This window comes from Rhinolophus sinicus, chromosome 2 (assembly GCF_057876585.1).
Source record: "Rhinolophus sinicus isolate RSI-liver-muscle chromosome 2, RSI-T2T, whole genome shotgun sequence".
Taxonomy (NCBI): Eukaryota; Metazoa; Chordata; class Mammalia; order Chiroptera; family Rhinolophidae; genus Rhinolophus; species Rhinolophus sinicus.
Genome location: NC_142502.1, coordinates 95,634,920 through 95,650,030, shown reverse-complemented (window position 1 = coordinate 95,650,030; position 15,111 = coordinate 95,634,920). Strand labels below are relative to the sequence as shown.

The 15,111-nt window shown below is 52.6% G+C and overlaps 1 protein-coding gene across 1 annotated transcript in view; it reads left to right on the top strand.

The window, feature by feature from the left end:
* The first annotated feature begins 928 nt into the window (after positions 1–928).
* The window catches only part of PTK7 (protein tyrosine kinase 7 (inactive)), a 58,578-nt gene continuing 44,395 nt past the window's right edge, over positions 929–15,111 (top strand). The window contains exon 1 of the mRNA XM_019738437.3: positions 929–1,198. Within this exon, the coding sequence (XP_019593996.3) occupies positions 1,120–1,198 (79 nt within the window). The 5' untranslated portion in view covers positions 929–1,119. The remainder of the gene's footprint in view (positions 1,199–15,111) is intronic.

The window sequence follows — 15,111 nt, the reverse complement described above, 5'->3', positions numbered from 1 at the left end:
GGCCCTCTGTGGCTGCCCCTCCTCCTCCCAGCTGCTTGGGGGGAAGGGAGCTCGAAGCAGCCCTGGGGGGCCCTCCGGAGCCAGAGGGGGACGAGGCACTTACTATCCATCCCCACGCAGCATATCCTGGAGGCCTGAGCAGCAGCTGGGGCCCATCTTCTAAAGCTTGACTCCTCCTGACCCGCCTCCTACACCCCTTGCTGCTTTCACAACAAAGAAAGAATGTGGGGGTGGTGGCGCTGGGGGTGGGGGGTGCCTGGAACAAGGGCTGTGCTGGGCCTCCCCACAGCTGGAGACTTGGCCATGCCCTGACACAGCCCAGACTGCCTGGAGATGGACTTGGGATGAATTTGTCAGTTTAACAGCCTTCAGCCGGGCGTTCCGAGCCCAGTCTGTTTCTACCTCTGGGTTCAGATTGGTCCAGAGCCAAACCAGACTCCAGCCGTGCACTGGTCCCTCACTTCTCCAGGCTACAGCTGTCCTGGGCGTCCACAGTGTTCCCAGGTTCCCTCGCTTGGGGAACACCAAGGGCACCCTAACGTTCTAGGTCTCCCTCGGGATTTCAGGTTGCTGAGAAGTGAGCCAGAGTCCACCGTGTCCCCTCCCACCCCGAGAACTTGGGGGAACTGCTGGTCCGACGCCCCAGGAAGGCACAGAACGGACCATCCTGCCCCGGGGCCACGGAATCACAAAAGCCACTTTGGTTCCCCTGAGTTCCTGCAGATGAGGCGGTCGGCACAGCCTACCTACACTACCTTGTTCAGGTCCCCCCACACCGCCCGGCGCCTCCCTCTGTCCCGGATCCGTCTTCAGACCCCTCCCCCAACTGCGAGCTCCTCCCCGCCACGACGGGGAGGGGGCGTCGTGGGGGCGGGGCTCCGCGCAGCGGCCGGCGGGGAGGGGGCGTCGCTGGGCGGGGCTTGGCGGCGGCGGCGGCGGCGCGCAAGGACTCGGAGGTACCGGGCGCGCGCGGCTTCGGCTGGGGACGCCTCAGGCTCCGGCTGCGGCTGCTTGCAGCGGCGCCCGCGCTCCGGTGCGCTCGGCCTCTTGGGCCCGCCGCGGAGCGCAGTCTGCGCCCCCGCCGTGCGCCCGCCGGCTCCCTTCCCCGAACCAGCAGTGATGGGAGCTGTGCGGGGACCCCCGAACAGCCCCCGCCGGCTGCCTCTGCTCAGCGTCCTGCTGCTGCCGCTGCTGGGCGGTGAGTCCCGCGGAGCTGGGGGAGCGGGGCTCGGGAGCGCGGGAGCCCCCCGGGCACAGGGGAGGTGGGCTGGGGAGGCTGAGAGGGGAAGACACCCTGGAGTGGTGGAGAGCTTGGCTGGGGGGTCGAGGTCCCGGCGGCTGGGAGGTGGCGAAGCCCTCGCGGACTCGGTGGTAGGAGCCCTTCTCCCACCCACACCCACGAGGACGCGTTTCCAGTGTCTACAGAGTTTTCCCAGCCTGAGCGGAGAGTTTTGCTCGGGAGCCGCCGGGAATTGCCGGCGCCCGGGCCCTGGTGGGGAGTTGCTTTTCAGGAGAGAAAGGACTACCCCCTACCTCCAGTTAGGGGGGTGCAGTGAGGTGGCTGGCGGTGGGGGAGACCGAGTCCCTCGCGCTGGCTCAACCCAGGTGAGGGAGGCCGGCCTCGGACCGGATGCTGGACCGACCTGAGGCGCTCGGTGCGCGGAGCTTTGTTACCTACGCCGGCCGGACGCTCCCGGTTTCCCTCTTCCAAGTTCCTGGGCTAAGCTGGGACCCCTGATGGCCCTGCTGGTGAGGGCGGAAGAAGGGAAGAATTAGGGGCCGCCCCATCTCCTCTAGCTCCTGGGCCCGAGCCCACTCCCTGCTAGGGTCGAATCTGGGGAACGGAGTCCCAGGCTGTCGCGGTGACTAATGTGTGAAGGCCGCTGCCAAAATCAGGCATGGCTGGCCTGCAAAGGTGTGGACTGGGTTTGTTCTGCTCCTTCCTGGATTTCCATCCTGTGTCTCCTCACCGAGGAAAGAAAATCTTACTTTTTACGGGCAGTTCATTCTGCCTTTTCTTGGGGGGGGGGCCTTAGCATTTTGATGAGGGTGTGGCCTGAATCTCCAGGACAGATAGGACCCCCACCCCTTCCCGCCTTTATTTCCTGACTCGATCCCACCTGAGTCACCACTGAATTGTTGAAGTGCTTTAAAGGAAAGAACCAAGCTAACCTCACGACATAGACAGGAAATATAACCCTCATCTACCCCCCCTCGCCAAAAAAAAAACCCCCGCAAAAATCTTTGATGATGATTGAGGCAGTAGCCCTCTCTGGGGGAACCCTGCCTAGGGGACCTTGGTCCTAGCTTATCACTTTCCTCCTTGAAGAGTGGCCATGGGGAAGGTGAGGGTAGAGAATTGCCTTTTCTGACACCTCCCCTGCCTGCCAGCTGTTGAGGGGTTTTGGTGCTGATGGAATCAACATCCCCCCCACCCCTAGTTGTAAAAGGAAAGGTAATTGGAACCCAGGACTCCAAGGTAAGAACAGGCTCCAGGGATTTGTAGGAGGTGTTTCTGGAGCTGCCCTGTGTTCCTCCTGATGTGTGGGGTGGTTATTGCTCATGGCAGAACCCACATCTGCTCCCAGAGGAAGTAATGGAAGTTTTTTGCCCAGCCAGGATTGAGGCCCAGCCATATGGGCGAGCAGCCTGAGTTCACAGGCTTACTGGGTCGGCTGGCTGTTTGGGTTTCCGTGTTTGGATCGCCCACTCTGGTTGTGTTCACCACTGATGTTTAGAGTGCTTGAGTCAAGGGGGGAAATTCTGGTGGAAACGGAGCTCTTGTTCAACAAATGCTAAATTCCTTTCATGAGAAGATGACTCTTGATGTTAATCGATGTTAATCTGGTGACGGTTGTTTAGCGGAGGGGGTGCTCCTGGTGGGGGAGTTGGGGCAGGCAGAGGGCTTGGGACCGGAGGTCTGGAATCTCCTCTGAGGGTGGGGAAGTGTCTGTGCTCAACAAAGGAACATTTTAATGAGAGCCTTAAATCAGTTCCACCAAATGTGCCCTGGTGTGGAACCTGTCCATGTGCTTTAACCATTTCAGCCGAGGGTGAGGCGCCTGCTGTCTTCCAGTGAAATCCAGGCACTCAACCCACCCCCAGCCGGCATGACTTCAGGGGGCAACGATTTTAAAATAGATTCAGTAGATTTTTCCATCTCATTGTTTGTGTAATTAACTGGAGTTGTAGTGAGACCCTGCTGTTAATAAGCCTGGAGTAAAGGACCTTAGGCTGGCTAGGTTTGTGGATTAGACCATTTTGAAGTTTGGGTAATTATGCTGTAAATGGCTGAGCAACTTTCCAAACTTGGAGATCCCCGTTGTGATAAATACGATGGTGGAGGAGAGGGTGAAACCTGGGATTGTGAGCCCTGACCGCTTGAATGGTCAGTTGTGGTCACTCCCCATCCCCGTTTCCGTACCTCTCTCTGGGTTCTTTCCTCCAGGCTCTTGTTTCTTTGGGGGAAATAAAGTCACATTCTGAGAGAGGCTGTTCTGAGGATTCCTTGAGGCTCTGCAGCCTGTAATTCAGGCCTAGGAGTTTGCTTTTCTCAGTGATGGGCTTTCTCAGATGCTGGGAAGTACAGTGGGAGGGCAGGGGTAATCTCTGCACTTCGCTCGCCAAAGGATCTAGTCAAACTCCTGGCAGTTGAGAGCAGGGTTGAGTGGTGGAGACGAAGTGTTTGGCAAAACAGCAACTCCAACTCCTTGACAGGCCCTGTGCAGCCTTGGGCAAATTTCTTGACCTCACAGTTGGCCTCCTCTGTAAAGAGACTTACTTCCTGGAGTTGTGCTGAGGATTAAAATGTAATGAAGGGCCCCTTTCTTATTCTTTCCTCTCCTGTGGTGCGCTTCCAACATACCTTTCCAGCTTTACAATCATCCCCAACAATAAACATTTTCCACCTATTGGAACCCTCCCTTCCAGCCCAACTAGTTTCTTTCCCATCCCCTACGACATATATGGTTTCTCAGACATTTCTTTCCTCGCTGGCCGGTACCCCTGTAGGGACTGTCTCCCCATCTCTTTTGCCTAGTGCCACCTCCACTTCCTCCTCCAAGCTGTCCTGTCTGTCGTGTCAGAAAGTAAATGCCTGGAAAACTTCTGGACTCTTAGGACACCTTCCATATTTATGCCTGGTTGGGTCTAAACTTACAGAGGGGCTCTGCCTATAGAATTAAGGCCAGTATCTTCTTTATAATGGGTCCTTACTGAGGTTTATTGAAAGGTGAATGAACCTTTTGGGTAGAGGGCAAAGGTGAGCAGCCCCATTGCCCCCAAAAGGCATTGGGGGTGTTTGGTGTCCTCACCAGCTTCTCTGGGTCGGGGTGGCCTGTTCCTCCCTGTGCCTGCTTTACTGTCACCCAATCAAGGGACCAACTTTTCTGTCTCCGTTTCTGGGCTATCTGTTCTTTGTGGCGCGTTGTTGAGTTTTCCATATGGCAGGGCTTCCGGTCTTCTCCAAGAGTTGTGGGCGTGGGCAACCACCTCTACACATGAAGCTGGCCTGCCTGGAAAGGCCATAGCTTAAAAATCATGAATTGGGTGGGGGCCTCAGTTATCTACAATTTTGCCATTGTCACTCAAAATAAGGTCCAAAGACAAGTGGCATCAGCATCCCCTGGAAGCACGAATCAAAATCCCAATGTGCGTATTAACAAGCTCCCTACCTGACTGCACCCCAGCGTTCCAGAAGTCCTGTTCTAGGCATCTCTCCTTATACAGAAACTCCTATTGCCATAGGGCGAGTCAGGGACCCTAGATCTCACACCGTATTTGGAGACTGGCCGCAAATCATTTTTAGTTCCTGTGACCACTCTTCGGTGTGATGTGTGCAGTTAGAAAAAATTGCCTCCCTTTGGGTTGAATTTGGATGAGATTCTGTCAGGAAGCTTGTCTATTAAATGTGTGACTCTAGAAGGTTTGCAACATTAAGTGTGACATTGAGTTGCTCTTAGAGACTCAGCTTTTCCTAGAGGAGCATGTGTCTCATTTTGTAACGAAAGCCGGTGGAGAACTTGGATTTGTTAGGCAGAAATTTGGTTGGTGGACGACTTTTCAGGAATACATTTGGCTCCTAAAGGAAAGGGACGTCTCTGCTGGGCTTCTACAGTTGTCGTGTTGTTTGTTCAGTCTTTGGAGGATTTTGTATTTGGGAAGGAGGGGTTCGTGTGAGTTTGTGTTCAAGCCAGTGCAGCTTCTGTGAGATTCATCTGGGGTGGAGGTGGGCCAGTTAAGACTCTGATTTTTGAGCCAAGAGCATTTTGGGGCCAGAGATTCTGTCTTTGGTGTTTTCCTGATGGAAGAAAGGGTCATTAAACAGGGTTGGGTATCCTTGGCCTTCTTCCCTCGGCCTCCCTCTGCTCTCCCTAACCTCAGTAGCATGCGTCTCTGCAGCTGTGCCCCTGGCACTACCCCTCGTAGAGCCACATGGTGGGGTTGCAGGCTCGGAGCCATGGCTGCTGGCGCCGGTTCTAACCTTGCCCTCCAGCTGCCAGGCTGCCTCTCTCCTCTCTTCCTGCTCTGCCTCCCCCACCGGGTCCTTCTTTCGAGAGTGTGTGGAAGTTCTGCCATGGTGGCTGGGTGAGAGTCCCATTTGGGGGTTCTCTGAGATCTGCTGAGTGCACATTCGGCCCTGCTGAGCCCCCTGCAGCTTTGGTGGAGCTGGCACAGGATCTGCTACAGCTAATCAGCGGTTTGAGGAAGCCCTCTGTAGTATGTCACTTTTTCCATCCTCTTTTCTTCTCTGCATTTAGGCCGTTTCCCTGCCAGTCATGCTCCACAAGTAGCAGTGGGGCAGGGAGGAAACTTCTTTGGAAAAGGGCAGACATCACCGGCGTGTTTCCCCTCTTGCTACTGGGTTTGGGGTGGCCAAGCTCCTGCGTCCCTGTGAGATGAACCCTGATCGAATGCACAGGCGAGTGGGGTGCAGTCTCCCAGGGCTACTGCAGATCGCAAGTTCCTGCCAGAAGCTTCGAGCTGTTATGATGAGCAGGAGATACACTTCCTGGTCTAGGGGTGTAGGTCACTTCTGAAAACTGGGTCCTGATTATGAGTCACGTGTCAGGAAGATGGACATTTGTGTTTCTCAAAAATGTGGTCCAGAGACCATCGGGCGGGGGCAAGAAAGAGGGGCAGGTAACCAGAGGTACTGGTTAAAATTTGACTCACCTGGGTCCTACTGCAGACCTGCCCATCAAGATCAAATGTATTTTATTTTCTTATTTGTGAGATTATATTGTTAGTTTTTGAATAGCCGGTCCAGCCACAGAGTTCAAATCTCAAAAGGAAACTGCATTTTAAAAGAGCTTCCCAAGAGATTCTTATCTACACTCAAGTTTGAGAACCACTGGGTAGCCTCAAGGAGACTGTCAGCCTACAGTGGGGGTGGGGTGATGAGAAAGAGGTTGGTGTTAATATCGAAGGGCTTAGGAAAGTCAGTTCAAAGTGTTGGAGTGTCATCCGCGCATGACACTGTCTCAGGTGGGGCGGGAGGCAGGAAGGAGACAGGGTGCAGAGATATGAATCAGATGAAGTATAATGAAAGGCATCATTTGGAACAGTGCTACATAGAATACAAGAACATTCCAGAATGTGTAGGACAGTAAGTCCACAAGGCAGGAGCAAATGGGAAGTGGAAGAGCTTCAGAGAGGAGAGATGGTTGACATTGCCAGAGATGGTTGGGTGCGTCTGAAAACTTGGCTGGTTCTTTTCTAAAATCACACACATCAATGCACCATAAAAGAAGAGAGGGGAGGGGTGGCCGGTTAGCTCAGTGGGTTAGAGTGCGGTGCTCTTAACAAAAAGGTTGCCGGTTTGATCCCTACATGGGCCACAGTGAGCTGCGCTCTCCTTAAAAAAAAGGGAAGAGAGACGGCAACTATCGTCCTCTGACACCTGCTTTTGTGTGTTTAGTCCTGGCTCAGTTGCTCCTAGCCACATGACCCTGAGCTGCTTCATTAACCTTTCCAAGCCTCAGTTTCCATCATTTCCTCAAAGCAAATGATGCCTGTCTCTGCCTTGCCACCTGGTGCTCCTAGCTGGGAAGACAGTTGACCCAGGAAAGCAGCCCCTCTGGCTAGCCCTGAGGTCTGTTCTCCTGACCTTTTGTCTTCCTTTAAGGTGTCAGCCTTTCTGTCCAGTCCTCCGTCTCTGGACGGGTTTGTGAGGGCTCAACAAAGTCCCTTTTGACTGGCAGCTTTAGATGTGGTTTCCTCATTCTAAAGCACAGATTTTCTAAATGGGTCTCAGTTTTCTAACAGCAGCTCAGAAATGTGGATACAGTCACTTTGCATTTCCTGGTGGGAATTCTTTCTCCCCTATCCCAACAGCAGCTTCTCCCTGGGGTGGTCAGTGCTGGCTCCCGGCCACCATCACCCCCGGCTGACGTCCTTCCAGGGAGTAGGTAGTAAACTGTGCTCCTTGCAGCTTAGGCAGACTTTTATGTTACCCAGGGGAGGGGCTTCTGTCATCACAGGATGGCTGTAGGGTTTTCCCCAGTCAGTCACGCTGTGTAACTTGTGGGAACTTCTATCAGCGCCATGGAGGTTCCTGAGGTGCTGTGTGGTCTCCCTATGGGTGGTTCGGTGGTCAGAGTGGGCACTAGCATACACTGGCTCTCTTTTGGGGTGGTGGTGGGGGCGCCATGAGGAGAATGCTTGTCTGCTTTTGGGATTGCTGAGGTGTCCCAGCAGCTAGCGAGCTCCTACAGTGCCTTTATTAGAAGTAGGCACCCTTCCTCCACGTGAATGCAGCCCTGCACCAGGACGCAGGCTTTGGCTAGTGTAGCTCAGGCCGTATTTCAGTCGGTCGGACGTCCTGAACTGTCCAACATGGCTGTCGCATTGGCGTGAGGGCCTTGCAGCTCGTGGCTCTTTGCTTCTCCGTTGATGGACAAAGATGATTTTGGAGACGTCTGTTCTAATACTCGGTTTCAGATAAACCCCGTTCCCTGCCGTTCTCCTGCCTCCTGGGGTGGTGGGTGGGGGCACTGCTGCTCATACACCAGGAGGAGCCTGGGAAGATGGCGCCCCAGTGCCGCACCCACTCCACAGTGTGTCGGCTGCTGAGGTGTCTGAGGTCTCCGCCTGTTCTGGGCGCGTTTTCCCGCCGTAGGTGGTAATGGATAGGGAAGGCTGGCTGAGTCTTCAGAGAAGAGGGGCCACTTGGTTTACTTGCCACTTCCTGAAGGAGCGTCAGGCTTGCCTCTCTCCTGGGCACACCACGTACAGTGTGTGGCATTCCCGATGGAGAGGACGTCCTGCTGTAGAAGTGGTATCACTTTAGTTGTCAAGATGGGTCCTTGGTCATGACAGGCTCTCGTTCTGGGTCCCCTGGAGGTGCATATCCCTCTAAACCTGAGGAAGCGCTGAAGTGGGGAGACAGGGACTCCGGGCTGGGAGTGGGGAGACAGAGACTCTGCTCCCACATTTGCCCCAGACTGCTCATGCCACGTTAGGCAACTCCTACTTGCCACTTGGGCCTCCACTTGAGGACAGAAGACTTTGGAGGACCTTTACTGTGGTGACCTTTGAGGCTGACCCAACCCAGGATGGCACCCTCCCGCTGTGTTTCTGCCACACTTCCAGGCTCTCCTTTTTGCCCTTGGTTTTCAGGAGGGCACTTAATTGGAGGGCTGCGTTTTATTCTGGAATCTCCAGTGCGTGGGCACGGAGGCATTTAGATTCGATCAACTGGTGCTTGGGTATTAGGATGTCATTCTCTGGATGCAAAGGGGAACAAAAAGGTTTGAGTACCTTTGGGGGAGGTTTGGGAGGGAGTTTTTTTGATAGGGGAAAAAAGAACACCAAACGAGAGTTTTTATCAGAGTAAGAGAAGGCAGAAATACTTACCTGATTCGTTCTCAGCTATTTGAGAGACTAGCGCCTGGTTGGGGAATGTCTTTTCTTGGATTGCACAGGAGGGAGAACTGCTGAAGGGAGGCTTGAAGCTGGAAGAAGGGATTGGGTGTGTTTTGGGGGAGCCCCCTTCCTGTAAGACCGGCAACTGGACCCAGCTTTGCAGTGGACAAAATGCTTTCACTGATGCTGACATTTGATCCTGTCAACAAGGCTCAGAGGTTGGCAAGGTGAGGGTGGTGGCTTTCTTGTTTCTTTTTTCTTTTTCAGAGGGGGAAAGAGGAGGGGGGCATTTGACAAGTAAAGAAACTGAGGCACAAAGTATGCTGTGTTGAGGACTACAGAGCTAGTTAAGTAACAGAGCTTATTCCGTGCTCTCATATGTCCTTGTATGTATGTCAGCACTCGAAGCTATAAAACGTCGCACACGCATGCCTTGGAACCAGGTAAACATTGGGGAGTGGATTTTGCAGATGAGATAACTCGGGGTGGGTTTAGGAGCAGCCCCGCTAGAGTCAGAGGGTGGAGTAACCATGGTTCTTTCTACATAAAGATGTATCGATCAATAACTCACACAGGGAGAGATCGTTAGGGCCACAGCATTCAAGATTGCCAATTTTTCTCCCCGTTTTTTTGTTACAAAACAAGTTAAGGTGTTCAGGTGCTCATCCTGAGGTTTGTATACATCTTAACATTTTTAGAGTTATGGTCAGACTGCATGTCATCTGGAAGTCTGTGACACTGCATGCGAATCCCTAAGATCTGAGCTTCTCTCACAAACCCCTGCGTCCTTAGACTCTTCTGCCTGGTGCGTCTAGAAGGTCACGGGCAGTTACAGGCCCCAGCTTGCAGGTGTGCTGCCACATTCCAGACCAGTGTGCCTGCTGGGAGTTGCAGACGGGGTGATGGCTGTGGTGGAGACTATGTAGGTGGTAATAGTCGGCTCTGCCGTGGTTAATAGTTTGCCGTCTCTAACTGCTTTTGTGTGGATAGATGTGCCCGTGATTGGCGGTACAGGCCGTGGCACATCGTCGGAGCCCGACGGAGGTAGGTTTCCCTTCCATTTCTGACTTTGGAGGCCACGTCTTTTAATTGTCAAGAGGTTGCACAAGGACCTCTCACCTTCTGGGAGATGTAAGCTTTTCTGCACCTGGTCTGTCATAGGTTGCTGCCGAGTTGTTGGCCGCCCTTGGCGATCCCACGGAGTTTGTTCTGCTCCTGAAGTTCTCAGATTCCCACAAGGGAACTTACGTTCTGTCATGGAAGGGTGCAAAGTGACACTTGGATTCTGTGTAGTTCAGCTATTACAAAACACAAAGCTGAGCTGTTCCCTGGTGGGGCGAAGAGAGAGAAGAATCCTTCAGGCCAGCAGGTCCTTCAAAAGGGGATGTGCTACGATGGCGTTTGAGATCCTAAGTTCATTTCCAGCCACCTGAAAAACAAAACAAATCACCAAGAAAACAGTTGTCTTGTGCAGCTTTAGAGAAAAAAAAAAAAAAAGGAAATGCTGTCGGTCTTGTAGCTCCAGCTACACAGAACAAATCATTCTATCTGGCTCTGTTTGGTTAATTTAGCAGGTTAAGCCAATTGTTAAACTGACCAATTCAAAAGATGCCCAGCTGGCCGGCAGCTTTGTGGTCTGTGATCTGGGCTCCTCGGCCCCAGGGGTACGGCCCTCCTTGGGGAGGAGGGAGATGCTGGGTCCTGGAACAGCCCCGGAGCCTGCAGGAAGATCTCTGCGTGCCCCACCTTCTGAAAACTCCCTAAAACAGAAGGCTTTTATTTAGTAAACACGCGCCCCTGGCCTTGATAAAGTGTCCTGATGAGTTGCTTGGTGCAGTGCGTGCGTGCGTGCGTGCGTGCGTGCGTGCGTGCGTGCGTGCGTGTGTGTGTATTTGTCCCTTTATAGCTGTGGAAAAGGTTGGGGTGCTGTTAGCTGCTTCTGGGCCTTCCTTAGTCTCTTTACCTTTGTTTCAAGGGCCTTTTTTTTTTTTTTTTTTTTTTTAACTGTTTAACTTTTTAAAAAAAAATTTTTATTGGGGAACAGTGTGTTTCTCCAGGGCCCATCAGCTCCATTCCAGTTATGGAGAGCACAGCTCAGCTCCAAGCCCAGTCACCGTTTTCAATCTTTAGTTGCCAGGGGCACAGCCTACCATTCCATGCGGGAATTGAACTGGCAGCCTTGTTGAGAGCTTGCGCTCTAACCAACTGAGCCATCCGGCCACCCCTGTGGAAGCTCAGGGGCAGCTGGTTATCTTCCATCTAGTTGTGGAGGGCGCAGCTCACTGGCCCATGTGGGACTCGAACCTGTGACCCTGCCGTTCATAGCTCGCGCTCTAACCAACTGAGCCATCCGCCGCCCCAAGGGCCTTTTGAAGATGGTCTGAGAGGTCCTGTTGAGCTGGCTTGCTGTCTCTGGCAGCAATTTTAGGCGAGTCTCTACTTGAGACTCCCCATGAGACTCACTTTCCCAGGCCCCCTGAAGCTGCCGCCTGAGACCCAGAAACAGAGCAAGAGAGCCTGGGCCCAGCCTGGTCTGGGCTTGGGTGGTACCTCTCTCTGTCCCCTTCCCACCCGGCCCGGATCAAAGGAACCTCCTCAGGGAGCAGGGAAATACCTCTCCCAATAGCCCCACCAGCGAGTAAACAGTCGGGGCCCCTTGCAGCTTTTGAAGCACGGTGCTTCAGGCCTGGAGGAATGCAGAACATTTCATTTTAGGAGTGGACTTAGGTTTCCACTGCTTTCGGTATTTGCAAATTTGAAACAAATGCCCTCATTTAGCAGCAGGCAGGCTGGGCAGTAAACGGGGGCTGTTTAAGGGCATTTATGGCGGTCACAGGTATTTGTGGGAAGAGGGACCCCAGCAGGTTTGGGAAAGGACAGAGGGTTTATGGTTAGGTGGGTTGTACAAAGACTCCAGCCAGGTCTCCGGTGGAGGGTTGTTGTTAGGTGGGCTTTGTCATAAAAATCCTTGCGGACTCCTGCTCCCCAGGAAGCATCTTCTTCTGTCAGACAAAGAGGTTTGGGCTGGTGTTTATCCCCCCCCCCGCCCCCCTGCTGATGCTCAGCCCCTCGTCCCTCTCGCTTGGCTGCCAAAGTGTCAGATTTCCAGTGAACCCTTCCTTCTCCCACTCCCAGGACTTGAAAGGCTCGTTAAATGTGCTTTATATATATAACAAGTTGGCTGAGAGGTTTCCCCCTCACTTCCAGCCAGTTTTGTGAGGAAGGAACTAGGGAAACCTGTTTTCCTTTTGTTGTTGTTTCTGGAAGTAGGATCTGTGAAGGTGGAATTGCAGAAAGACTCTGATTTTAGGAACCAACCAAACAAGTGTTTCTTGCCTTTGGTGGTCTGTCTGAGGCCTGGCCGTCCCCCCCTCTTGCTCCACAGGGAAATTCAGAAATCTGTTTAGGAACTGAGTTCTGGTGTCATAGCTTGCTCCTCAGGCACTTTGGACAGTTCGCTTTACTGAGCCTCAGTTTCCTCTCTTGTAAGCTGGGGATAATAACAACCCCATTAGAGAGCGTGTGAGAACTGAGACAGTACTATATTTCATTTACTCTAAAGTGCCCCCCCCACCCCCGCCCCAGTTTCACATCTTTGAAATCAGGTTGTGACATAATTACGTAGGACAGCTTTTAATTTAACTGGTACCATTCATTCCTTTTAGTGAAACATAAATGATGGCACATTTAAAAATCAGTGACACCTTTGAAATTCAGTGTAGGTGAAGGACTTAGTCATATAGTCAATGCTCCATTAAAGACAGTTATCATGTGATGAGGGTGATTTATTTACAGGCCTGTTTTTTTGTTTCCCATCCACCAGTAACTTTCTATAGAAACTGTTTTCCTTTTAGTCTGGCATATAAATAACAAATGATGCTTAAGACATAAGGCATCATGGTAGGTAGTGTGTGTGGGGATGCGGGGTGGGGGGGTGGGGGGAAGGGCCCTTTTTAAGTCCTTAGGAGGCAAGAGATGTCCGGAAGAGGAGGTGGATGTCCCTAAGAGGGTAAACAGTCAATTATGGAAAGAAAATACCTGTCTGATGGTAGAGTCTCCATTTAAAAAGACTGAGCTATTCCTGAGGGAGACTGGAGACCCGCTCCAGGAATGGATTGTCTGGTAGGCGAATTGAGATAGAACCAGAAAAGAGTAATTAACAGGGATGCAGAGAAGCACCAAAGGGGGACATCGTGACCGCCATTCTCTCAGAGAACGGAGACATGAGAGGGGCAGGCCGGAGACGGACAGGCGATGGGAGCGTTTTCCTCCCCTCCCAGACCGCACACTTGTGTGGGGTCCATCCAGACTGTGGAAACACCTGCTTCGTGCTGCCCATGCATTTGCCGCTGAACGGTACCTTTCTTCTTTAGGACACAAGTGGTCCAAAGGCCAGGAGGTGGGTTAGATTGGCTGTGGGTTGGGGTTTAGATAGTAGATGAAACGAGAAAGATGTGTCCCTTTTGTATGTATGAATAAAGGTCAAGAGCAAAGCTTTTTTCTTCTTTTTTAATGAATAGATTTGTTTCAAGCCTGCCACACGTTTACCTTTGGAGCCTTAGGCATTCCATCTTAGAGGGGTTTCAGAAGGTGAGGTTCTTTCTGTGTACTCGCTCAGAATTTTACCCCTTGGTAGGTATGCCTGGCTAGTAAAGGGGCTGATGAATGGGGGGCACCTGAAAGGCCAGAACTCAGGTCCAAGGTTTGGGAGACCCAGCCCCTCTATAGAGCGAGTACCCCTCTTGGCCATGTTTTGAAGACTAAGTTATCGTAGATGATGTGCCTTGAACAATCAGGAAGAATGGGGTTGAGGTGTTAAAATTATTCCAGGGCTCTTTTCCTGAAAGGCTTTGATACACTGGTAAGGGCATTTTTTTGATGCTATAAAATTTATTTTTGGAGGCCCTCGATAAATTTCAATGTGAAATCTTCTTCTGGGGTACCCGAGCTTCCCATCTTCTCCATCCTGAAAGAAGCAGTGATTCTTTCCAAACCAGATCAACCAATGCTTTGAAGCCCTTTTTATGTCTTGGGCACCCACAGTGATACCTGTGGGCCCTCAGTGGTCCCGCATTTAGCGAGTTGCCCAGTTTGGGTCTAAGCCTCCCCATTCCTTATTTACACCCATGTCCAGAAAAGCCTAGAGAGGACTTGCATGGACCTCCGTGGGTCTCCCGCCAGCTGCTGGCTTGGGGGTGACTCCTGTGGCAGCTGACTTAACAGCTGCCTGTTCTGGGCCAGGCTGGGCCTCAGCCCTGGGGAGAGGTGTTGATCAGGCAGGCTGACAGGGCAACAAATCCCCCCCCTGAGCCCCAGGTTGGAAGTAAATTTGTTAAAAGTTGCTCTTAGACTCCTGACAAATTGCTTTCAGTTTTTGCTGCCAACAGAGAACTCTGAAAACAGGGTGTAAATTGAGTTATTTATACTGTCTCTGTTTTTGTTGCTTCCACGAAGTTGTGAAGGAGGGCGTCTGTCCAAGGGAGCTTTTCAGGTTCCTGTTGCTCCGTTCCTCAGGTACCTGGCATCAGGTGAAGAGCTGGTGGGGGTGGTAGGGTGAAGTGCCCTTGCGTGCAGGATGTGTGGTGACCGACAGGCCTTTGAGGTGCCTGGAACCAGCCCCTTTGATTAGATCAAAGAAAATACCTTTTGTTTTTCCTCTCACACTTTCCTCTGCCCTGGAGCCAGAGTTGTAAAGAGGTGGAGTTGTGAGGGTCTGCATCTGGTGGCTGGGGGTGGGGTGTGGGGTGGGACACTGTGAGGGCTGCGAGGGGCGGGGCTCTTCCCTGGTGCTGAGCACTTCCTGTAGTCTGCTCCTGCTGCCCTGGGTGCCCAGGGGTCTGCCTGGGCTCGCCTGGGCACCTGGGGCTCTGCTGGGCCGCCCGCCCAGCAGGGCCCTGCCAGAGCTGGGCTGTAAGCTGGTGAACCCAGCCACACAAAGACGGATTTCACTCCAGGCTAAGTGTTTTGTTGCTGAATCATTTGCATTCATTAAAAGTAGTGAAGGGTGAGTGATATTTAAGGCAACAGGACGGGTTTACTGGAGGCTGCTGCTGCCGTAGAGCCTCATTAAGAATTCGTGGGGCTGGAGAGAGGATGGGCGCAGCTCATTCAAAGCTTACTTAACTTCTGACTGCCTTGGGCATAGGCCAGCTACTAAAATATGAAAAATGTTTGCCCAGCAGCCCCCAGAGCTTGGCCAGACTGCCCTGGCCAAAGAAAACACACACTTACAATTCATTATTTAGC